General features: G+C 43.2%; 1 protein-coding gene across 1 annotated transcript; it reads right to left on the bottom strand.

Annotated features, from left to right (window-relative positions):
* Positions 1-1,777: 1,777 nt before the first annotated feature.
* LOC118534894 (small ribosomal subunit protein uS2-like) lies at positions 1,778-24,995 on the bottom strand. The gene is given in 5 exon segments (XM_036090969.2): positions 1,778-2,389; positions 2,392-2,484; positions 2,673-2,745; positions 23,964-24,233; positions 24,885-24,995. Coding segments are annotated over 5 exon segments (1,068 nt in total). The 3' UTR covers positions 1,778-1,868.
* Between the last annotated feature and the right edge of the window lie 913 nt (positions 24,996-25,908).

Genomic DNA, 25,908 nt, shown 5'->3' with positions numbered 1-25,908 from the left:
ATATTCTCCAAAGCTTTCAGGGTTGGTGCCCGTGGGTTGTCCTTCCCTGAGCTAATCTGTGGGCATCTACTACTGGACAAAGAGAGAGCAAGTCCTTTCTCTTCTCTCTCCTACCCTCCCCCACTAGGTACCAGAAATGTATTTTCCAGTAACTTCTTGCAGACATCAGTCGCAGCCAGCTTCCAGTCCAGTTTCAGGGCGTGGGTGGTTGTTGCTTGAGACCCAGTAATTTTGAAATGGGAAAATTATATTAAAGACAGACAAAACAAGCATTGGGTAGTGCGGTGTTTGGTCAAACTGTACAGATCTCGGGAATCCGCTATGGTTCAGCGTAAGATTTCGTTAGAAAAAAGGGAAGAGGGGCAGTTCTCCTAAGAATGTTTAAACCAGCCTGTTCAAAGCAAGATTCTGGGGTGCTACTCGGGCTGTCAGAACTCTGGGAAGGAAGTCCCAGGGTGGTGCTGTGGGAGCTGTCCCTGCCAACACTGCTGCCCTTCCTTCCCTCGGCCGGGACTGTCTAACCTCTCCCCACCTTCTTGACCTCCTGGCTTACCCTCAGCCGTTCTTCTGGGAAGGCATCCCTGACCCCTTTAGGTGTCCAGTGCTCCTTCCCAGCCCCCAGTGTAGGGGATTGCATTCCAGCGACTGCCCTTAACCCCGAGAGTGTCTCTTCACAAGGCTGGGAGCTCAAGGAGCGGCTCCGAGGTGTCCCGCAAACACCTGCGAAAGGAATTTGTCGTTGCTTGTGGGACGCCGCCAATTTAAAATAAAGATTACGCGGCAAGTGGGGATAGGAGAAAACGATACTTATGTGTAGACTCCAAAGTCGTGTGCAACCCTGCCGGGAGTTTAAGCTCTTGGGACAGTTGTTATCCTGGAGGATATAAAGTATTATGATGCATGTTCATGATTCTGTGACAGGAAAACTGGCAGCTCTGGGGGAAGGAAGCACATATTTCTGCTTTTTAATCTGTCACATAAGTAACACATTGCTCCTAAATGCCAGATGGAGTTCGCTGTAGTGATGAAAACCAGAAGGGATGATGCTCGGCATGCGATTAGGAGTGCGGGCGAAGGCCGGTGGACGCACGTTCATGGAACAGCCGCAAGGTGGCAGCTTCGAACCGGGACATTCCGGATCGAAGGCTCGCCCACCGAGCACCTTGCAACACTCTCCCCAGGGGAGAACGGAGGGCAGGTATCGTGGAGCAATTCAGAAGGGGAAGAGAGAAAGAGATTGTAGTACTTACTGCGTCTGTAATTTTGTTTTATAGTTTTGTTTTTTAATATATAATTTTGTTCATAATTTTATTTTATTTTTTTAAAGATTTTATTTACTTGACAGAGACACAGCGAGAGAGGGAACACAAGCAGGGGGAGTGGGAGAGGGAGAAGCAGGCTTGCTGCGGAGCAGGGAGCCCAATGCGGGGCTCGATCCCAGGACCCTGAGATCATGACCTGAGCCGAAGGCAGACGCTTAACGACTGAGCCACCCAGGCGCCCCAATTTTGTTTATAATTTTATAAAATTTTGTTTCCCCTAGAATCAAAGCCCGGCCCACACGTACACACCCAGACACAGAAAGTCTCACAAATGCACACTGAACCCGCCTCATTCTCGGGAAGCCCCACAGTGAGTCTGAGATGTTCCATGCCTGACTTGGCTGTCCTCAGGCGGCCCTCACTTCCTTTGACCATGTACGCATGCTTTCGTAGACCATTTAAAGACTTCCTGAGGGTAATTGTGCTTTTATTTGATTTTCACCTAATGTATTCACTTTTTTCTTTTTTTACTTTTACAAACTGTTTATTTTCCGTCAACCTTTTCCATTTCTATTTCCATTTTGTTTGCCTTTGTGGAAGAGCAGCTTAAGACCGCTCAGTGGTTGTTCCTACCCATTCAGTGGCCTGAGCAGTGGGAGCTGCAGACCAGTCTTCAGTGGCCGGCTGGGCACTCCAGTCTTCAGGAGAGATCTGCTGAATAGGCACCGAGGGCACCTGCACGCCTTCAGACCAGTCTGCGACTTCAGGCTGAGTAGCAGTGAACTCAGGAGCTGGAGCCGTCCATTCACCCTCAAATTCCTCCTTGGTCACAGCCTTCTCAGCAGCGGCCTGCTCTTCCTTTTCAATCTCTTCAGGATCTCTGTAGAAGTACAGATCAGGCATGACCTCCCATGGGTGTTCACGGGAAATGGTGCCACCCATGCGCAGACCTCCTTGGGCCAGCATCCACCACATCAGACCCAGTGAGTGAGCTCCCTTGTTGTTGCAAGGGATGGCCATGTCCACATAGTGCAGAGGAGAGTCTGTGTTACACAGAGCGATGGTAGGCAGGTTAACATAGGACGCCTCTGTAAGAGGCTGGTGGTCAGCCCTGGGATCAGTAAGTCCAGAAGTCTCGGCTCCCGGAAGGCTGCCTGGATCTGGTTAGTGAAGGTTCCAGGAGTGAAGCGGCCGGCAATAGGAGTGGCTCCGGTAGCAGCAGCTACCGGGAACGCAAAACAACGCCGTATGGACCCTTCCCTGGGTAGCTCGGAAGGTAATGTATTCACTTTTGAACTTAACCCTCTTACAATAAGTTACTCTACTCTGCTTATGAAAATATGCTTTTATAAATGTGTATATAGATTATATATAACTATATCTTGTGAGTTATAAAAATGTATGACATACACTGATGAATCAGGGAACCAGTGTTTTCCATCCTTCCTTGCATGCAGTAGGTGCTCAGTGTATGTTTACTGAACTGAAGAGAAACAGAGATAAAGCGTCCAGGAAAAGGAAGGTGCAGACTTAGCAGTTGAGCAAAAATTCAACACCGTGTAGAGGTCATAGAGGGTCATAGTGTAGAGCATCATACACTATTCAACATAGTGTAGACGGGTAAAGAGCAACAAGAGAAAAAGAGAATGCTCACTTCTCTGCCTCTTCTCAGAGCAAACCTACCACATCCAGGGGTCCAGGAGACTCAGGATCTCCTCCTCAGTGTTGATCCAAACTGACACCATGTCCACATGTCCTTCTAGTGATTTGAACACTAGTTCTTCTAAGATGACTATGAAACTTTTATGAAAATAATCCCATGAAGCTGATTACTAGAAGGCAAAGTTTTGAGGGCAAACATGTAGTTTGAACTCCTATTTCCAGTACTGTGCATAGAGTAGGTACTTAATAAAGACTGATTACAAACCCAACCTGCCCAAAAGGAAGTTGAAAAAATAAGCACTGAACCACATGAATATAGGGAATTCCTGGAGTAATTAAAAGGAAATGTTATTTATAGTAAACCATTTGTATACTACTTAAAACATAGCTTTTGTTAAGTATCTAACAAATCAAAATTACGTTTTAGCAAAATCACCTTTCCTCAGACACACGCGCTAGGCTAAAAACAATGCCTATAGATAGGGCAAAGGTTACTATATTATCCTGCCTTCAAGGAACTTGTAACTTAGTGGGAAAAGATTACATGTCCATAAAAACATGTTGAATGAAGAATGGCAAAAATAAATGCTGTAGAATCCCAGAGGAGGGGGGGATCACTTTTTTGATGTTGAAACATTCACAGAGGAGACTGCCGTTGACATGGACTTTGGAACATAAATCACACCTAGATAATACGGGGCAGGGGTGGAGGGCATTCTTGGAGCAGAGGGCCAGGAACAGGCTCCGGAAGGTGTTCAGAGTGGACAGAAGTTCATGGAGGGTGTGGCAGGAGATAAGGCAGAGAGGCAGAAGGGACAGAGCTGAGGACTCCCAAGGGGCCAAGCCAACCGTCTGTTCTTTACCCCAGAGGCACTAAAGGTCTTTGAAGAGGGTAGTGACTTGGTGGAGGCTCAACTTCTGAGATTATACAGTGTACGTTGGTTTGGGTATGATGAGAGATTTAGATGGTGTTTTATTTTGATTTTTGTCTGTCTTTTAAAGATTTATTTATTATTTGAGAGAGAGAAAAAGCACACAAGAGGCAGGAGCAGGGGGAGAGGGAGAGAGAATCTCAAGCAGGCTCTGCCTGGGGCTGGATCCCAGGGGCTGGATCCCAGGACCTTGAGATCATGACCGGGGACAAAACCAAGAGTCAAATGCTTAACTGACTGGGCTGTCCGGGCACCCCTTATTTTATTTTTAAAAATCATCCAAACAATCTGTAGCTACTGTGTGTATATAAATGTTCAAACGTATTACAGCCAGTAGATTTATCACACAAATATAACTGGATCACAAAATAAATACGAGAATCACATGCTATTTTAAACACAGTATTTTTAAATTCAGATGTTACTGGGGAATGGATGATAAATGAAGAGGAACAATGGCCATGGCTTTATTTGGAAGTCCCAATCCAAACCCTACCTAGAGCACTGAGAGCAGAATCTTAGTGTTGAAAGGGGCTCTCTGTGGCCTGCAATAGGCGCACTGCAGGTGGGAATGCAAACTGGGTGGAGCCACTGAGGAAGACAGTTTGGAGGTTCCTCAAAAAATTAAAAATAGAACTACCCTAGGATCCAGTAATTCCACTGCTGGATATTTACCCAAAGAATAAAAAAACGTTGATTTGAAAAGATATATGCACCCCTATGTTTACTGCAGCATTATTTACAATAGTCAAGATATGGAAGCAGCCCAAGTGTCCATCAATAGATGAATGGATAAAGAACACTACTCAGCCATAAAAAGGAATGAGTTCTTGCCAGTTGCAACAACATGGATGGATCTAGAGAGTATAAAGCTAAGTGAAATAAATCAGTCAGAGAAAGAAAATACCATATGAATTTACTCATATATGATATTTAAGAAACAAACAAAGAAGAGACAAACCAAGAAACAGACTCTTAACTATAGAGAACTCACTGATGGTTACCAGAGGGGAGGTGGGTGGGGGATGGGTGAAATAGATGAAGGGGATTAAGAGTACACTTACAGTGATGATCACTGAGTAATATATAGAATTGTTGAATCACTATATTGTACACCTGAAATGAATATAACACTTATGTTAATTATACTGGAATTAAAAAAAAAAAGAATGACCAAATGGGGCGCCTGGGTGGCTCAGTTGGTTAAGCGTCCCACTCTTGGTTTCAGCTCAGGTCATGATCTCAGGGTCATGAGATCAAGCCCCACATTGGGTTCTGTGCTCAACGTGGAGTCTGCTTGAGATTCTTTTCCCCTTCCTCTCCCTCACCCTCTGCTCCTCCCCTGGCTCATGTGTGCTCTCTCTCTCTCTCAAATAAATAAATACAATCTTTTTTTTTTTTTTAAAGAATGACCAAAAGAAAAATACCTGCTGCAGTGTCATAGTATGGGAAAGGATTTCAAGATATCATCTAATGTAGTTTAATCAATTAGATGTAGTTCATCTAATATAATGTCAACCAATTCGTTGGGCACATATAATATAATGGGTGTTTGGATTTGATATTGTGAAAGTCCTGAGGAATGGCCCTTGGCTTAAGCTGGATCAGAGAGAATTCCCTGGAGGTGATGAGGCCAAAGCTGAGAGTTGAAGGGTAATCAGACATCAGCATGGTGGTACTCAACAGTTTGGGGTGTAGTTTTGGGGAGCATTATGCAGGAACACCATAAATGCTGGTATAATTGGGATATAAAGTACCAGGTTGGAAGGGGCAGGAGATGTAGCTGAAGATGTAAACATAGCACAGAAGGCCTTGAGTGCCGTGCTGTATAGATTGGACCACAGAAAAGTTTATTCCAGAAAGTGACATAGTAGTTGCCTTTTGGACAGATCACTCTGTACATGTGGAAGAGAGATTCATAGGGGGCCATGTTGACAGAAAGGATCAGTTAGGAGGCCAAAGTCCAGAAGAAAGAGATGCCTGAGGGAGTGAAAGGGTACAGTAGGAAGGATGATAGAGGACAGAAGGGAGGAAAGAAAGGGTTTCCAAAATGTTGAGGAGGGCGTATGAGGAAGAGGAAGAAATTCAGACAACCAGTATTCTGGTTGATGTGCCCAGGTGGAAGGAGCCCTTAACTGTGACAAGCTTGCAGAAGATGGAGTTGCCCAGAGAAGACCAAAGTGAGTTGAGTTCTAGACCTGTTGGTTTTGAAAGCTGTCTAGCAAGAGTTGGATCTTGAATCTGAAGCTTACGGAGAGGAGGTCAGTGAAACTGTGGCAACAGATTAGATCAGCAAGGCTGACGTGTAATGATATTTAATAGCTGTTACAGTCATTACCCACTTTCTGGGAGTTCGTATGTATTAACTTATTTAATTCTCCCAACAATCCATTCAATTGATACTTTTACCCCGTTTATGTAGAAATGAGAAATTAGGCATAATAAAGAGGACTTCTATAACCTCCCCATGAATCTACCTACCTGCCTCATGTACTTGGTCTGCTGGCCTCAAGTATTTGGTCTACCGTGGACGAAAGTCACTCTTCTCAGAGCACAATCCCTCCACTTAAGTACTAGATCTCATCCCTGTGTCCCACTGTGGACACTGTTTCAACAATTTTCCCCTCTCTCCATTCATCACAAAAATTCCCCTCTCCACTAGAGCATTCTTGCCAGCCTACAAACATACAATGATTTCTCCCAGTTCAAAGAAAGACCAAAACTCTCTCTTGATGCCCATCCTGCTTTCTTGTTCATGTTCCATTCTTATTCTTCCTTTTACACCTCAGAAGAGTTGCTTCTATGCATTGTCTCTAACTTCTCTATTTCATCCTTATTTGAACTCACTCCATGTAGCTTTATTGCTTCCATTCTGCCAAAATTGTTCTTAGCAAGTGGCCAAAGATCTCCATTTGGCTAAATCCAAGGATCAGCTCTCAGCTCTCATCTTTCGTGACCTATCTGCTGTGTCTGACTCAACTGACCACTCCCTCTTTCTTCTTGTTACTTGCTTTGGAGGCTACCTCAGTCTCTTCGATCTTCTCTTACCTCTCTGGTCACTCCTTCTTAGCATCTTTTGCTCATTCCTCATCTCCCTGAGTGCTTAGCAGGTAGGGTCTCAGCACACAGTCCTTGCAGCTCTTCTCTCTTCTACTTTACACCTTGGTGGTTTCATCCAGTCTCATGGTTTTAAACACCCTCTGTATGTTGCTAATCCCAGATTTATACCTTTAGCCTATACCTGTTCCCTAAATTTTATATTCATAGATCCAACTGTCATCTTCAATTTGATGTCTAAAGGAAAACTCAAACTCAACTTGTCCAAACTGAACTCTTGATCTCCCTCTTCCCACCCAAGCTTGGTTGTCTTTCAGTTTTTGCAATTTTAGTTAATAGCATCTCTAATGTTCTGGTTGCTCAGCCCAAGAACCTTGACTCATCCTTGATTCTTCCTTTTCTCCCATATCCCATATCCACTCCAAATTCTGTTGACTCTACCTTCAAAAGATGACCAGGATCCCACCTCTTTGTTCCATCCCCACTGGTACTTCCCTGGTCTAAGCTGTCATCTACTCCCTGTCGATTTTTGCAATAACCTTTTAATAATCCGCCTTTGCTGATCTTTCAGGCTATTCCCGATATAGCAGCCAGAATGATCCTGCTAAGGCTGATTTGATCTTGTTACTCCCTTGCTCAAAATCATCCAGTAGATGCTTATACCACACAGAGTAGTCTTGGCAAAGTCTTACAAGCCCTGTCCTTGCCACACACACACACACACACACACACACACACAACTACCTTCTTGACCTCTCCTCTTTCTACTCTCTCCCCCACTCATGCCCATCACACTGTCATCCCTGCTGTTTTTTGACCATATCAGCTGTGACTTCAACTCAGGGTCTTCCATTTGCTATCCCCTCTGCCTGGAACTTTTTTCCCATAACAATCTCCAAAGCTTGCTCCCTCACTTCTTTCAGATTACTATGTAAATATCACCTTCTTAGTAGGTCCTTCCATGAAAATCCTATTGAAAATTGCCACTAACAGTCTTTATTCTCTTTCCTAAGCATGGTGTGTTTGTATTGTCAATTGGGCTGGGCTTCCCAGAGCGTCTTCCCTACGGAGTTCTCAGGCTGCTGGGCCACAGAAACATTTTGCATGACATTTGGAAGACAGAAGTGAAGGAGTGGCCGTACTGATTCTGCACTTAGAGGACTGGTACGGTGTGCAATGCAGCCAGCTACAGTGTGCCTTACCTGCTGGCTCACCTGGTTGGCTCCCGGCTGTGGCTGGACCCACAACTCTTATAGTGCTCCCTGGAGCCTCCTACAGTGTCTCAGACGCCTGGGTCAAGGATGTGTTTAGCTTCATGATGAAGGCTGCTGGCTTCTCCAGTAGGACTTCCCCACATCCCTGAAAACAGAGGCTTGGAGATGAAGAGAGATCGAGGAGAATTCTAGTCCATGCTCCTGGTTTCATCTTGCTTCCCTCACTGCACATTCGTCTTCCGTTGCTGGCTGCCTGCCGTGCTGACCTCAGGCACCAGAGCCAGGCGTGGAAGCAACGCAAGTTCCCACAATCGCATCAAGTCAAATTCCTATAATAAATCCATGTGCGTGCATGCATGCGTGCGTGCGTGTGTGTGTGTGTGCATGTTTTATGCTGGGAAATGTTGAACAACTAGCTTTCCAGAAAAAAAAAGAAAACCCAATCAGTAGCATTTGCCAATTTCCTTGGTATAAATATTCCACTCTGACCATTTTATGCTACTGATGTGATATCGCTAAACGGGGACTGGGGAAGAGCTGCTAGCAATGAGCTGTCTCAGGCCAGCGCTCAGCAGCTCCTGCGCACCACTGGGAGTATGTCTTAGTGGTTTTGCTTCTCTGCATCTTGTCTAATAGACCTATTTAAATTTTTTCTGTAGCCCTCAGCACCTTCTACCCTGCTACATATTTTAGTCTTCTGCCTCCTACCTCGGAATGTAAGCTCTTTCAGGGCAGGGAGTTTTGCCTGTTTTGTTCACTGCTGTCTCTTTGGCTCTCAGAACAGGTGCTGCACTCGATAGCTGTCCGTGTGTATTTATTGGAGGGGGAGGGAATGAATGAAGAAATGTAGTGTGGGAGGACTTACGGGGCAATAATAGAACCGGATGTGTGGCAGACCAAGAACCTGAGTGAGATCATTGTCAAGGTGTCACCTGGTTTGATTCAGCTCAACAAATATTTGTGGATGCGTACCATCTGCCAGATATTTTGCTGTTGGGGCACATACAGAGAGTAAGGCCTGGTTGCTAATCTGGCGGAATTTAGAGGGGCTGGAGAAGAAGGGAGAGAACTCACTGTCAGGGGAACCAGGGACATTGATGAGGAAATAGGGGCGCCTGGGTGGCTCAGTTGTTAAGCGTCTGCCTTCAGTTCAGATCATGATCCCAGGGTCCTGGGATCAAGCCCCACATCGGGCTCCTTGCTCCGCGGGAAGCCTGATTCTCCCTCTCTCACTCCCCCTGCTTGTGGTCCTGCTCTTGCTTTCTCTCCCTGTCAAGTAAATAAATAAAATCTTAAAAAAAAATGAGGAAATAGTCAACGGTGCCCAAGGCAGCACAATGGACCAGGAAGACAGTGATCGAAAACTATCCTCTGAATGGGGCAATTAGGAAAGGCACAAGGGCTTTCCTTTGAGAAGCACCCCCAGTATCTCCTTTCTCTGGAGGTTATACTCCCAAAGCTCTTTGGCCATGTTCCTCTGCAGCCACGTGATAGAATTAGGGTTTCCAGCCAGCCAGCCCTTCTGGCGTGGACTCTTCGAAGACAGGACTGCACCCCGGGGCTCAGGCCAGTGCTTAGCATGTGTAGGGACACAGCACGCATTTGATGAAAAATGAAATTACAAGGAGATTTAAAAAAATTTTAGACATCCCAGCTATTTATCTCAGGCTTTTCTTTTTTTTTTTTTTTTTTTTTTTTTAAAGATTTTTTATTTATTTATTTGAGAGAGAGAGAATGAGAGAGAGAGAGCACATGAGAGGGGGGAGGGTCAGAGGGAGCAGCAGACTCCCCGCAGAGCAGGGAGCCCGATGCGGGACTCGATCCCGGGACTCCAGGATCATGACCTGAGCCGAAGGCAGTCGCTTAACCAACTGAGCCACCCAGGCGCCCCCTATCTCAGGCTTTTCTTAGAGTTATTTCCTCTTAGCATTTTCTGTGGAAACTTAACCGAAACTGGACTGTTAATAATCCTAATTTTGTCCTTCAGTTCTCTAAAATGGAAACCCGCTTTTGGGATCAGAAAGAAATATTAAGTGGTATTTTATAATGAGACAAGTCACATTTGGGATTCATAGTAAGTGGATTTGCAGCCCGATTTTTGAGTCGGGAAGTACCGCTATCAATGTGACTGATCACTGGACCAGGCTACTGTCCTCTGTTCATGTTCCTAAACGGTGTTGTTTTATAGGATCTCGAAGTTTGAAACTTCGGCTTCCTATCCATCACTCACTAAATTCTTCCCGCTGGTTTCAGAAACATGTTGTCTGGCCAGAGATTCCGCCCTTGACCACCCCTCATATGAATGGTACCCCTTGGTTGCTCCAGGCCTCCTTCCTTTCAGTTATATGCTTCCTGAGGGCGCATACCACTTCCTCACGTGGCGTTCTAGAACATGTCTGACACTTGTCTTGTCTCCCATGAGAACGTGAGGACCATGAGGGCAAGACTTCATCTGTTTAGTTCACTGCTTGACCCCCAGCACTGAGAATAACACTGGTGTAAAATAGGGACGGGAAAGCTGTGGACTGGGTAGTTATGAGCCTTCTGGAGCAGCAAGCAGATTTGTCCTTTTTATGGGCATTTTTTTTTTTTTTTTTAGAAAGAATTTCCAGAAATGGATAAAGTCGAGAACATAAGGGCTGATACTAAGACTGTGTGGTACATGACTTAACAGCCTCATCCTTCTCTACATAGATGGACAGATGGCTCTCCCACGGCTCCCCTGACCCTTCCCTTCCAGCTCTTTCCAGTTTGCCCCTCTTCCCACCATTACTCCAGCCTTGCTGCCAACGTGCCCTCGTCTTTCTCTCTCCTTAAGACCTTTGTTAGAACCTCCTGCTCCCTTAAGTCACTCCCTAACCTTTCTCCCTTTTCTCACATTCCACATTCTCAAACATGAGGATTCTGCTGACGACTTCCCTCTTTTTTCCATCCATTCCTTCCTCAAACATTTATGATCTGGCTCCCATTCCTAAATATTTCTGGAAACTTCTCCTTATGCAACTATATCCAAAATGGTTTTTCTTAACCTTTTTGAATCTATCCTCTACATAGAGAGCAGAGTAGTCTATCTAAAATGAAAACCTGAGGGGCACCTGGGTGGCTCAGTCGTTAAGCGTCTGCCTTCGGCTCAGGTCATGATCCCAGGGTCCTGGGATCGAGCCCCGCATCAAGTTCCCTGCTCAGCGGGGAGTCTGCTTCTCCGTCTCCCGCTCCCCCTGCTTGTGTTCCCTCTCTCGCTGTCTCTCTCTCTGTCAAATAAATAAATAAAATCTTAAAAAAAAAAAATGAAAACCTGATCATGACAATTTCCTGCTTAAAAGCTGCCCAGGCTTTCCATCCACTTGAAGACCAAGTTCAAGCCTGTTTTTCATGAGACCTCCACTCGGACGGCTGGTTCCTACTGCTCTGCTCTGCTCAGCTCACCACTCTCTGTTGGGCATTAAGCTTTCTGTCTGGACCCACTGTTTTATCCTTGCTTGCACTGTAATTCCCCTGCTCTGGCTGCCTTCCATCTAAATATCAGAGCTCTCTCCCCCCTAACCCCAACGAGCTAATTCCAGCTGATGCTTTAATAATTAAAAAAAAATTTTTTTTCAGTCAGTAGAGAGTGGGACTCTTGATCTTGGAGTTGTGGGTTCGAGCACCATATCGAGTGTAGGGATTACTTAAAAATACAATCTTAAAAAAATAAGAATAAATTTTTTGAGCAACTGTATCAAATTGTCTCAATACCATTTGCTGATATCCATCATTCGTCCACTGATTTTAAATGTCACATTCAGCATATTCTTAAACTTGGATCTCGTTTGGGGATTTAATTTTTTTGCTACTCTATTCCTGTTTTTATTATTATAAATTTCAAATGACTTTTAATATCTAACATTAGGGAAAGCACGCCTTTCTACTTTCTTCCTGCATCGCCCCTGACACCGATCCCCTTCTCCCAATTCATTTTAAAAATTTCTTGGGGCGCCTGGGTAGCTCAGTTGGTTAAGTGTCTGCCTTCGGCTCAAGTCATGATCCCAAGGTCCTGGGATCGAGTCCCCGCGTCGGGCTCCCTGCTCAACGGGGAGTCTGCTTGTCCCTCTGCCCCTACCCCCTGCTTATGCTCTCTCTCTCTCTCAAATAATAAATAAAATCTTTAAAACAATCTTTTTTCTTGACTATTTTCAGATACTTATTTTCCCAGTTGAGCTTAAGAATATTTTTTTTTCAGTTTCTCCATCTTCAGAAAACGGGATTTAGATTGAAATTGTACTGCAACTATCAATCATTTTAGAAAGTATTTTTTGGGTGTTATTATAAAGTCAGGAAGAGGAAATAGAAGAGGAGCCAGCAACTGTTCAGCTGTAATTCTCATAGTCCCTGCCCATCACTAATTTGTTCTATACTTTGGTTTTTGATATGGGGCAATTGTTGATAAAATGGTCTCTTGTCAGGAAAAATTATCTAAGACTTGGGACTTGGCTAAAGAAACTATGGGGTTATCTTGCGGTGGAGTCCTGGGCACTGCCAACAGAACACTAACTGACTTTTGTAGGGTGTGTATACCTTTGATTGTCTCCTATTAACTGAGGCAAAATTCAAGGGGCAGGAAACTGGTAGTCATGCAAATGATCCTTGTCAATAGATATGCAAATGCTTCTGTCCAGTAGAGTCATAATTGACTTCTGCCTTGTAGAAAGAGAACCCCAGGGGCGCCTGGGTGGCTCAGTCGGTTAAGCATCGCCCTTCGGCTCGGGTCATGATCCCAGGGTCCTGGGATCGAGCCCCGCATTAGGCTCCTTGCTCAGCGGGGAGCCTGCTTCTCCCTCTGCCTGCCCCTCCCCCTGCTTGTGCTCTCTCTTTCTCATTCTGACAAATAAATAAATAAAATCTTAAAAAAAAAGATAGCCCCGGGGCGCCTGGGTGGCTCAGTCGTTAAGCGTCTGCCTTCGGCTCAGGTCATGATGCCAGGGTCCTGGGATCGAGCCCCGCATCGGGCTCCCTGCTCAGCGGGAAGCCTGCTTCTCCCTCTCCCGCTCCCCCTGCTTGTGTTCCCTCTCTTGCTGTGTCTCTCTCTGTCAAATAAATAAATAAAATCTTTAAAAAAAAAAAAAAAGATAGCCCCAGTAGTATACATCATTTTCTTATGTAAGGTTAATCAGTTTCCCAACTATTAGCAATATTTCTTTCAGCATTCCTGATTGCCTCTATAAATGACTGTCCCTCAAATTCTTCTTGAAACTGGTTCTTAGTAATTAAGTGTATTGATACTTTAGTAATTAATTGAATAAAATCTCAAACATGTGTGCATTTGTATTTGTGTGTCAGTCATAATTTTACTTTCTTGAAACTTATACTTCAGCAGTATTGTGCCTTAACAGACAATGTGGGAAATGTAATTAAAGCAGAATTCTTTTGCCTACAATCTTTAAAGGAATTAATCTATATAGGTCATATATGACTATAAAGCAATTCCACTCTGCAGAAGCCAGCAATCTTAAATATCTTAAACCCAGGAAAGATCATACTGCCCAACCCCTTACCTTAAAATAAAAACAATACTGTTAAAGACAAATTTTCAGACAATTTAGTCATGAGCAGATATCAAAGTTTTTGGCATTCTTTCAGGCATTTAGGAGGCTAATTCAAAGATTTATTCTTGGTGGGGGTATTTTATAGAAAAAGAGAACATTTTTATCATCCTCATAAGATCAGATACATCAGTTAAAAATTTTTGGTAAAAAGGCACCTGATATTCCAATGGATGGATGAAAAACTCTAGATTCCCCAGACAAATCTTAGTCCTACTAATCTTCATCAGCAAATGGCCTGTGCATTTTATTAAGAGTGCTAACTTCTTCCGAGGAGGAAGTTTTTCCCAAGTCTAGGTTTGGGACAATTTTTTGTTTACACTCTTCTTACAGTGAAGCATAAGAAAGTACACTAAAGTTCTGAATTTTCCTTGACTTCTTTAGTGCTTTCAAATAAACATAGCAAATTTTCAGTCCTTTTTTGAATGTTTTTCTTCTTTTTTATGGCCCTGAGCAAATACTTAGTCCAGCTGACTACAAGGTCCACAGTTAAACACAAAAGCCCTTTTATTGCACCCAGGTTTCGATTCCTTTCTTCAGAGTTGAATCTTACTGGCATCTTCTTGTGTATTTCTTACAGATGTCCTGGGCACAAACAAGCAGACCTGTCTACAACCGTGATTATCTTTCTCCTTTTCATCTCTAGAGATGGCCCCTCCAAGCTGACCACCTATCACAGATGAATGTGCAATGATATCCAGATGGAGGAAGAAGAGCTAGGACAATTTCTCCTCCGAGTGACTTGTCACTATTCAGGGTGACAAAGGGCTTGTCCGGTGCCTTTTCAGGAAGCCAGACAGAGCATTTCTGATGGAAAGAGGAAAAGCCAAGAGACACGACCCAGAGGAATTCCAACTTGTGGAGGGCCAGGCTGTCTCTGTTAGAGGATCAGAGAGCTGGACAGAGGAGAGCCCAGCTGAGGTCCCAGTGAACCTGAAATGGCTGTTTGCAAAACCCTGAAGGAGTTCATGAGTGCTGGGACTTATTTGCATGAGGCCCTGCGTTCGATTCCCAGGCATCTCCACCAAAACAAATACAAATGGAGGGAACTCTCTTACCTTTCTGAGAAGGTGAAGTGCCAGGGCAGGGGAATGAGGCCAACAGTGAGGGGTGAGGAAGAGTGGAGGGATGATTGGGAAGCCTTGCGGGTATGTGTCTGGGGGATGGCAAGGGTAGGAGTCCTCCAGAGGCCCAGATTCTGAGGCTGTGCTCCTCTTGAGGGCCAAGAGGACGAGTTTACCATTTCAAGCCAGCGCAGTTTTGAGACCTCTGAAGGCCTGGGTTCGTTCTCTTCTTTGAAGCCTCACCACACATCCTTCCAAACAAACTAAAATGTACTGAATGTACCGACATTCCACATTTCCTAAGTATAGTTTTTTCCCCTATAAAATAGTGGGTGTATTTATATAATTCTACTTTTGAAAATATTTGGCTCTAACTTTAATTTTTTATTGCTTTTCTTCCTAATCATGTTTACTTGCAATTTCTTACAAAGTGAGAAAATCTGATCTGTAAATTTTTTCAAATGCAAAAACATTTATGCATATTAAATGCACTGACAGATGAATTCACATATGAGATTTGGTACATTTAATTAGCCATTTATTAATTTCACATCTGTAGCCTTATTTTTAGTTTAGAGCAAAAAATGTTCCCCCTCGGTCTGTCTTAAGCGTTTTTTGTAGGCAGCATTGTTCAAGCTCATTGGCCCTAGGCCCTGTTTCTATGGTGCCTAATGGATAAAACAGCTTGCTTACAGTCTTCGGGCTTGATGGTTTGAGCTGCTTCCTGGAAATGTCATGAAAAACCTGCCTATCCCTTCGTGAGAATTCAGTGTGATGTCCATCCAGGGAAGATGAGGTACAATGGAAAAAGGCAGCTCTCACCTTAGCTTTTTTTTTTTTTTTTCGCATTTTTTATATTTTTCTAATTTTAACTCCAATATAATTAACATACAGTGTTATATTTGTTTAAGGTATGCAATATAGTGATTCAAAATTCCATGCATCACCCAGTGCTCATCGCAACAAGTGCCCTCCTTAATCCCCATCACCTGTTCCCGCCCCACCTCCCCATAACCAGCATTCTATAAAATTAAGAGTCTGCTTCTTGGTTTGTCTTTCTCTCTTTTTTCTCCTTTGTTCATTTGTTTTGTTTCTTAAATTCCACATAAGAGTGAAACCATATGGTATTTGTCTTTCTCTCACTGATTTATTTCACTTAGCATTATCCTGTCTAGAGCCATCCATGTTGTTGTCACCCTGACATTTTTGGGCCATGGATGCCTTTGTTAGTCTGATGAAGCTCAGGGACCCCTTCTCAGAATAATGTTTTAAATGCATAAAATAAAACACGTAAGATTACAAGAAAGCCCACAATTATATTGAAATATAGTTACCAAAAAGAATGTTTGTGATATAATAATACATGAGTTTATTAATGTGGGAAATGACAAGACCTAGCTGTGGGCAGAATAACTACCATCATTCAAAGCAGCAACGAGTATACACAACATTTTGAGATATCAACACTTATTATGATCTGATATGAAAATATTTGTTAATTTTATTGGTGACAATCATAGGTACTGATACTACTACTTGGGTTTATTGCTTATTTTGCAATGAAGGGAAATGTTACATTTTAATTAAAGGTTAATTAAATTGAGATGCAATTGGTTTATGTCATTATTTTTCACATCAGATTCACAGAACTCCTGAATTCTACCCATGACTGTGGACATCAAGTTAGGATCAATGGAAGGTAAGGGGTTCTCCACCATCATGAATTATTATGTGGGAAGATTATAGATACCAAATGACTCTCAAGCCTGACAGATTCTGGGGCTGAGTCTCTAACTCTCCTGATGTAGTATCAGTTAGACAAAAAGTAAGTGCCTTTGAGTATTTGAGATGTTCAAAGAGATTTCCAATCTCTAGTTCAAGGCCAGAGCTAGGACTGTGAATTGTACTCTCTATTCTTTAGGTAGATGATCCCCAGACAGCTCTCCTTAGGTATCCTACCTTAGAAGTTCTTAATTTCTTCCTAAAATTTATTTCATCTGTAGCTCTAAAGTTCACATTTCACACCAAACCACCACTAACCCACCTTCCCATCCAACCATCCATCCTTCCTTCCATCCATCCATCCATCCATCATCCATCCATCCATCCATCCTTCCTTCCATCCATCCATCATCCATCCATCCATCCATCCATTTAACCATACATTTTTTAACCATACATTTAATAATGATATTATGATGGAAAGATATGAATGTGTAAGTTATCTCCCTTGCTCATAACTTCATACAGGGAAATATCTACATTAGTACAAAGGATTATCTATGATAGAAACATCCTCTAGGATTATTAAAGCAAATCAAGTCACTTCACTATGCAGGACTAGTTTTAGGGCTAATTTGTGAAATATGCAGGCTATTTTTGGCTGGTCCTCAGTCCTGAAATCTCTAATGCTTGGCAGTAAACCCCCCCAGCCCACATGTAAGATGATACTCGTTTCCATGATTGCTCATTATCTTTTTCCTCTCTCCTCTCTCAGATGAAGACGAAAGAGCAGCCTGTACTTCCTGTTTGCGTTGTCAGAAAACAGCAATGACTTAATCTGCTGTGTCTGTGAGGCTTTGTTCTTTCATGTTCTAGGCTGAGGCTTAACCCTTCAGAACTCTCATCTAGAGAGCCAGCTCCATGGAAACACTGACAAGTGGCTTCAATTATGACACTTGAATTATGGCTCTTGAAGCAATGTTTTTCTTTCCCTTTTATTCTTACCCAAACAGCAATGAATCATGTATCACCTACTTCATTAGCACCTACTTCATTAGCACCTTGCCCTTCTGGCCACACAGAGCAAAGTGAACAGCCTGAGGGCCCAGAACCCACAGCAGCACCTGTCAAAGCACGAGTCCCTGGTCACAGAACAGCTGAGCACTATTTATCTATCTCTAAAGGTTCCCACGATGTATGTGTGAGGAATCCCACCACCATGGCCGGGATCTGAAAATCCAGTGCTCGTGACATTATTGTTATGACTCTCTTCCCCGACCAAGAGCATAGTCTGTGGTTCAGAATGATGGGGCTCCCCCTTTCCCTGTTAGCTTATCAGGTGGGTTGGTGACCAGTAACCCTGCCAAAAACCAGGCTGTCTGTCATCTTCTCCACATGGACTGGCCCTAGTGTCCATTTTCCCATTTCAGTTGGCTTCCTGTATCCATATATAGACTATGAGCAAGTACTTCACTACTTGACTTGGGTACTTGGCACATACCTTTCTTTATAACACTGAGCAGGTTGAGTCCTTACAGTTGATGTAATGCCAAGTTGATTTAAATGCCCCTATAAACTATTCAAGAGCAGGGATCATGCCACTCGTTTTATGTCTCCACTGAGCACGGGTGCCTGGTTGTGGCTCTCTATAAATATTTTGGAATGTATATGTTAATTAAGGTATACTTTAGTTTTCTCCAATAATTTCCTTTGTTCATGAACTCCCTTACCTGCACATCTCTGGTCCATATTCTAGTTTGGTCTATATTCGAGGCACTAACTTTACGTATATAATTTTTAATGCACTGATCATGCCTGTTTAAAAAAAAAAAGATCTGTTACACATAAGAAAGTTGAGACCCAGAGAGTTTAACTTTCCCATGTTCAGGTAGCTGTTAAATTGCTGAACTTTTTTTCCTTAAGTTTATTTATTTTTTTTAGTAATCTCTACACCCAACCTGGGGCTCAAACTCATGACCCCAAGGTCAAGAGTCACATGCTCTTCTAACTGAGCCAGCCAGGTGCCCCTCAAGCGCTGACCTTCTTATCTAAGGGCTCAAACCCCAGTCTTTCTGAGTCTTGTTCTACCTTCCCCTCAGTATAAGGCAACAGTTCTCCAAGTGTGCTTCACAGGCTCCTGAAATGTCCCTGAGATTCTTGTCGGGATCCACAGGCCGGAACTATTTTCATAATAATACCGACCTTTTGGGCCTTTTTTTTTTTTTTACTGTGTTGACAATTGCACCTTGACGCAGAAGCAGGGGCGGGAGTGGCCATTGCATTGTTCAGTGCCGTGCCTTTGCAGGAAAACCAGCCACGGGCTCACTTTAAAATGTCCTGATGAAGCTATACAAATTAATTTTATTAAACCTAGGCCCTTGAGTGCACATCTTTTTAATATTCTGTATGACAAAATGGGAAGTACACACAGAGCGCTTGTGCAGAATTCCAAAATATGATCTATGTCTTAAGGAGAGCATTTGTGTGATTGCTTGAGATGTGCCCTGTAGCTGCTGCTTCTTCATAGAGCACCATATTCGCCTGAAGAACAACTGATAGACAACTATGGTTATTCGGTATTTCACAGAAGTTTTCTTGAAAATGAATGGAGCGAGCTTAAACTATCAAGGAAACCAACTGACAGTATTTATCACTGATGACAAAAATTGAGCTCTCAAGAGAAAGAATTTTGGAAACCCGTGTCTGTCACTGTGACTTTGATAGTTTCCCAAACACTTATAACCTTAACTTTTCTGATGAGATTCGTGGTGAAATTAACCAGAAGATTTATCCGATAAGAGATATGAAACGTGTTAACATTTGGAAGATCTAGATTTTCTAAAAGACAAACACTGTTACAGATCATGCATAGATAAAGTATCCACTCAAAAAACAAGACTAGACCAATGGATTTTAATATAACAGAGTACGAACAGTTCATCAATGTGATTTTTAAAAAAGATTTATTTATTTATTTGACAGAATGAGAGAGAGAAAGTGCACAAGCAGGGGGAGAGGCAGAGGGAGAGGAAGAAGCAGGCTCTCTGCTGAGTAGGGAGCCCGATGCAGGGCTTGATTCCAGGACACTGAGATCATGACCTGAGCCAAAGGCAGATGCTTAACCCACTGAGCCACCTGGGCACCCCCATAAATGTGATCTTTTTAAAAAAGATTTTATTTATTTATTTATTTAGAGAACACAAGCGGGGGGAGGGGAGGGCAGAGAGAGAGAGAGACTCTTCAGCCGACTCCGTGCTGAGCACAGAGCCTGACATGGGGCTCGATCTCATGACCCAAGATCATGACCTGAGCTGAAATCAAGAGTTGGACACCCAACCAACTGAACCAGCCAGGCACCCCCATTGATGCCATTTAAGAAACTACAGCTTGTAGAATTTGGGTGTAGAATTTAAGAGCAGCCACAATTATCTAAAAAGGCTATTAAAATACTCCTCTTTTCAACTTCGTTTCTGTTTGAAGCTGAATTTTCTTCATATGCTTTAATCGTGACAACATATCGGAATGGGTTGAATGCAGCACATCTGAGAGTCCAACTGTCTCCTAGTAAGCCAGACATTAAGAGATTTGCCAAAATGTAAAGCAGCGCCACCCTTCCCACTATTTTTTTGAATATGTACTTACTTCTCATTAAAATATATTATTGTGTTAACATATAATAGGGTTAAAATTATTTTAATGAATTAATAAATATTTCAAAATTTTTTCCAGTGTTAATTTCTAATAAGGTCCGTATTGATAGATAAAATAATAAAATTTCTTTGTGGGTCCTCAATCGTTTTTCATAATGAAAAGGGATTTCAAGGCAAACGGTTTGGGGATGCTGTGGAGGAATGCACGCATGACAGGAAGGGACAGGAACCAAACACATAAGGCAGAATGCTTGGAGGTCTTTCCCATTCATAGGAGACTGCGGTGAAATCGGTCATACATTCCATCTTTTTTCTCAATAAGTTTTGTGATTAAAGTGGCCAAGGCTAATTGTTACGGCAGGTTAAAAGCTTAGACCCCAAAACACAGAAGGAAGAAAGAAGACTATCTTTCTCTCAATTTCTTTTTTTGCTTCTGTCCAGCAAATCTCGTCCCACCACACGCAGCGAACGCTTACCTGCTGACCCCCATGCGCAGTAGGAACCCGTGCGTTCATCCCCCGAGGCCCCAGCGTGTGCTCTGTGCGGGACCCCGCGTACCCTTCGCTTTTCCACCTTGCCCTGCAGGTAGCGCCATGCATTCCTCGGAAAGGAGCTGTCATTTTAGCACATGTCTGCGTGGCTTGTCTCAGCTGACACACACAGTAAAACAAACTAAACAAAACACAAAGTCATTGCAGTGGAAAACAAGCTGGATGGTACGTAATTCTAGGCACGTAGAAGGTACCATCGGCTAGTTGTTAAAGCAGATGGATTGAATTTTGGTGATTTTATGTAAGAGGCCTATCACAGTGTCACCTTAGCTGACCCAAAATATCCACTGCTATGCCCACTTTACATGTTTTTGAGGAAGAGCACTGGGATTACGATAACTGAACTAGCTGCTTTTTCCATGGAACACCATATTTTACTTATAGAACAACTGACAAACTATGGTTATTCAGTATTTGGCAGACATTTTCTTGAAAAGAAATGGAGCAAGCCTACACTGACTACATTCTTACTGAGGAATGACTTTTTAAACCATGTGACTTTTGGTCACACATAATCCCACCCACTGGAAGTACTCCTTTGTCACTTTGTATATCAGTATGATTTGGCCCAACCAACTCATGAAGCAGTGATGTGTACATGGGAAACTCATAATGATGTATCACAACAAAGCCTCGCATTACTTCCTGGAGGAAATACAGGTGTCCCCACTATCTGAACAGAGAGCATTCGTATGAAATCTCTCATAAACCAAAACGGTGTAAAGTGAAGAAGTGATTATCGTACATTTAGATGGAAAAGGTTTTGAGCATTCCAGGACCCAAAAAATAACCTCTCTTAGGCTTTTCTTTTCTTTCTTTCTTTCTTTTTTATCAAAGATTTTACTTATTTATTTATCAGAGAGAGAACGTGCGCACAAGCAGGGGGAAAGGCAGAGGCAGAGGGAGAAGCTGACTCCCGGCTGAGCAAGGGGCGCCATGTAGGACTAGATCCCAGAACCCCGGGATCATGACCTGAGCCAAAGGCAGACACTTAACCGACTGAGCCACCCAGGCGTCCCTCTCTTTGGCTTTTCTGATACTTAGGACATATCTTGCTAAGGGATGCACAAGATAAATGGAGATAAAGCGCAGATCCTGGCAGACACCACTCAAAGCTCAGGCAGCTGGATGCAGAGAAGTGGAGAGCAGGTCCCAGGAAGGAGCTTGGCGGGGCCACTCGCGCTGCTCTGGGGCAGCTGCCTCTGTAACCTTGCGGCGAGACAAACACTGGATGTGCTAAATGCTATTTTTGCTTTTCACCTCTTTTCATAAAAGCAAAGATCCTCTTCAGATTTCTTTCGGTTAGCGAAAACAGGTACTCATGTCGGTCTTCTGTGTAAATGAAGTGGTGTAAAGTGAACTTTCAGAAAGTGAGGGATACCTGTATTCTAGTTGGACAAAAATATGCAGGATGAAAACATGGGGTGATTTCATTGGCCTCTCTGCCAATAAAAAATTTTATGTGCCTAGCGGTGATGAGGTAGGCTATAAAAACAATTCATAGATAGACTGATTTTCAATAGTCCTGTCCATTTCTTTCCACGAACGTGTACCAAACGCCCATTAAGTGTGAGTACTAGAGTTACACAGTTCAATGAGACTGCTTCTAGGTAGTTACTTAGAGGAGACGCAGATTTATAAGTAAAGAACTATAATCCTGGGCAATGAGTGTCATACTTAAGTGCAACCAAAGCACAGAAAAAATGAGGTATCCCTTCTTCCAAGTGTTTGCAGTCCTAAGCTATGGGTAGAAAACTAGACTTGAGTTTGAGGGAGTTAAAATTCTTGAGCAGTCCAATGAAGTAGACATACAGGTATGAATTTAGGAGCAACCTCACATGTCACTGCATCACAGAGCCAATGGATGCCCATTCTAGACCTTGTTCTAGCTTGGGGTGAATTTTTAATGACACTAAGCCAGCTGAGCTAGAGGTTGCCAAACTTTCCAGGCCACCTGCTGATCCTTTAGTAGTGGTGGGAGGAAGCTGTTAGCTCATCATCCTGCTGCAATTCCCACCCCCACCCCCCTAACCACTGTTTGTAGGCTAGCTCCCAGCCTAAGAGCTCCCTGGATAAAGCCAGTCCAGAGCAGTGCCTGGCTGGCTCAGTCAGTAGAGCATGTAACTCTTGATCTTAGGGTTGTAAGTTCAAGCCCCACGATGGGTATAAAAATTACTTAAAACAAACAAAAACCCCCCACCCAGTCCAGAGATTTAAAGTAGGATCATGTTGTGTAGGAATAGAATTGTTCCTCACTGCCTCAGTCAACTGGCTTTGTGAAATCTGAAGAGTCGGTCATTCCTGGTCCTTTGATAATTTCCTAGTATTACAGACGTGACTGTATTGTTATTCATGCTCACCATGAACTATAATACATAGCATCTTTGTCTTCAGCAAAGGGTGTGGCTTCGAGTTGAGCCAATTGTATTAAGTGGCAATAATGGCCACTTTTAGTGTAACCAATAGCTATCCCATAACCAGGTGATGGTGAAGAGTCTGGTAAATAAAAGAGAAGCAAAAAGGTAACTGATGGTTCCTTTTTCTGTGTCAACTTGGCGAGGCCACAGGATCCAGAGATTTGGTCAAATGCTAGTCTAAATGTCACTGTGAAGCTATTTTCTAGATGATACTAACATTTAACTCAGCAGACTTTGAGTAAAGCAGATTTGCTTTATTTATGTGGGTGGGCCTCATCTAATAAGTTGAAGGCCTTAAGAGACAAAAGACCAAGGTTTCCAGAAGAAGACAAAATTCTGCCAGCAGACTGCCTTTGGACTCAAGCTGCAACATCACCTTTGCTCTGGGTCTCCAGCCCACCAGCCTGCCCTGCAGGTTCCGGACTTGCCAGCTTCCAAAATTACGTGAGCCAATTCCTTAAATGAATTTCTCTATCTATATACAGATCCTATTGGTTCTGCTTCTCTGGAGAACCCTGACTAATGCAGTAACACACCACAATTTGGAAAAAGTGGGGTAAGAGATGGTAGTTGGGGAGGGGCTTAGAAGAATGTGACTTATTCTGCTCAATCGCAGGGGCTGCAGATGTCTTATGAGTTCTTCTGCTCTTTAATTGGCTGGGCCCCTAATGAATTTGTCTTCTCCCAGCTGCCTGGGGACTCCTTTGGTCACCACACTCCCCATTCTCTTCCTTTTTCCTATATCCACTTAATTTCATTTAAATTCAAATATATGCACCTCCTGAATATGTTGTAGATGTGTTGATAAGATTTCATAAAGAGCTACCATTGGGGAATGCATGAAATAACTTACAAAAACCTTTCCTTGTTGTTTTTGGATGAAGAACTGGGTGAAGGAAACAGGTGTTATGAGAGAGAGGAAGTCTTCTGGATCTTGTGTTGCAATCTCTGTACTTTTCCTGTTAGAAAGCTTTTTACGTTCAGGATCTGCTACCCTCAGGTCTAGAATTTTCTTGTATTCCATGGGGATTTTGAGAATCACATTCTTGAGAGAAGTGTACTTTCCTGACAGTTCCAGAGCCATCCGTAAAGCCAGAATCTCAAGCACCGTTCGTGATACTCCCTGCGAGAAATGAAGACCAGAAGAGGACCGACAACGAGAGGCAGACACCGTTTCCTGGGATACAAGTGAGGGGAGCTGGGGGTACGTTAGACCAACCCCAGGTAGCTTCTGCATTAAAGAGCTTTATTGACAATTCCAGAAAGAATGAAATGTAAAAGATATCCATTAATTGTTGTCAAAACACATTTTTGGAGTTGGATTTCAGCCATGCCCCTATGCCTGTCCATGAGATTCCTAGCGAGCCTGTCCATGTGCTGTATTAGGGAGAATTCGAGACAGACTACAGCAGTCCTAGGAACGACTGCTTCCTACTTCCCTGCTTTCAGTTTCCTAACTTCAAATGTGAGCTGTCTGTTCCAACACATAGCTTGCAGTCAGGAGTCTCAGTTACACATAACTCACCAAAAGCAGATGTGCATAATAAATCTTTATTTTTCTGTAACTGTAATTTTTAGTTTGGGTCCCCATCCACATAAGTGGGAGAAATTTAATTGCAGCCAGTTGAGGATTCCCATCTTTTACCCTTAAGCTTGTGCCTAAGCTTAATAGCCCAAGGCCCCCATCTGGTCCCAATGGTATCTGTCCTCACCGACGTCCTCTGAAACATCCATCCCTCTGTCCGATCCTTGGTTGTCCTTCTATGCAGCCCACTATGGAGACGTTCTTATTCTTATCCACATGGCCCTTTAAGCCTGGTGGCTTTCTCTGATACTTCCGTGCCACTCTTGTCTCAAAGGAGTTATTCTCTTCCTCTGAAGACATGCTTTCCTTTGTAGAGTGTTCTTGTTTCCTTGTCGGTCTAGTCAGGAAACAGGCCCATTTGATTTTGGATTCCACAGACTATCTGCAGGATCCCAGGGAGCAAGTGAGGAATTGATCCTACCTACCATTTTTACCTTTCCCTCTGAACACTTATCCTACCCTCAGAGGGTGGGAATGACTTGTTGAATTCACAAAAAGCATCCTCCCAAGTCCTTTGTCTATACCACTTGTCTTTCCGACCCTTTCTATTAGCGCAGAGTGGGGCAAAGACCAATCCTGAGTGGGCAAGGAAATGCTGAGGGGAAAACTGGTGTCTGAAAAACATAATACTGCATCATCCTTCAGTTGAGAGGGAGATTGTGGGAACACAGAGTGTAAGTTGTCTTTAAAGAGAAATTATCCCAAAGAAAGAAGGAAAAAGAGAAAGAATCGAGAGATGGGTTGGCAACATTAGTTTATTAGGAAACAGGTGACCATTCTTAGCCTTTTACCCTACCCCTTGAGTTTGCTTGATGGGAATTTTCAGGAGTGAGATATGTTGCTATTTTGCTACTTTATATCTAATTATCAAATATGTCAGATTTCTAGCACATAAGTGGATTTTGTAACTCAATGAATTTTTTTATTAAATGAATGAACGATAAAAAGCCATGGTCATAACTGGATATATGAAATCAGCACAGGGTTAGATGAGCAGGAAGAGCTTCACAAACGTTACTGTTTGAGGGATGTCTGGGTGGCTCAGTCGTTAAGCGTCTGCCTTCAGCTCAGGTCATGATCCCGGGTTCCTGGGATCGAGCCCCATGTCAGGTTCCTGCTCTGCGGGAGGCCTGCTTCTCCCTCTGCCTCTGCTCCTCCCCGCTCGTGCTCGTGCTCTCTGTTTCTCTCGCTCAAATAAATAATAAAATCTTTT

Source organism: Halichoerus grypus, chromosome 13 (assembly GCF_964656455.1).
Source record: "Halichoerus grypus chromosome 13, mHalGry1.hap1.1, whole genome shotgun sequence".
In the NCBI taxonomy this organism is placed as follows: Eukaryota; Metazoa; Chordata; class Mammalia; order Carnivora; family Phocidae; genus Halichoerus; species Halichoerus grypus.
Note: the sequence above shows the minus strand (reverse complement) of the source record. Positions and strands in the feature narration are given on the sequence as shown.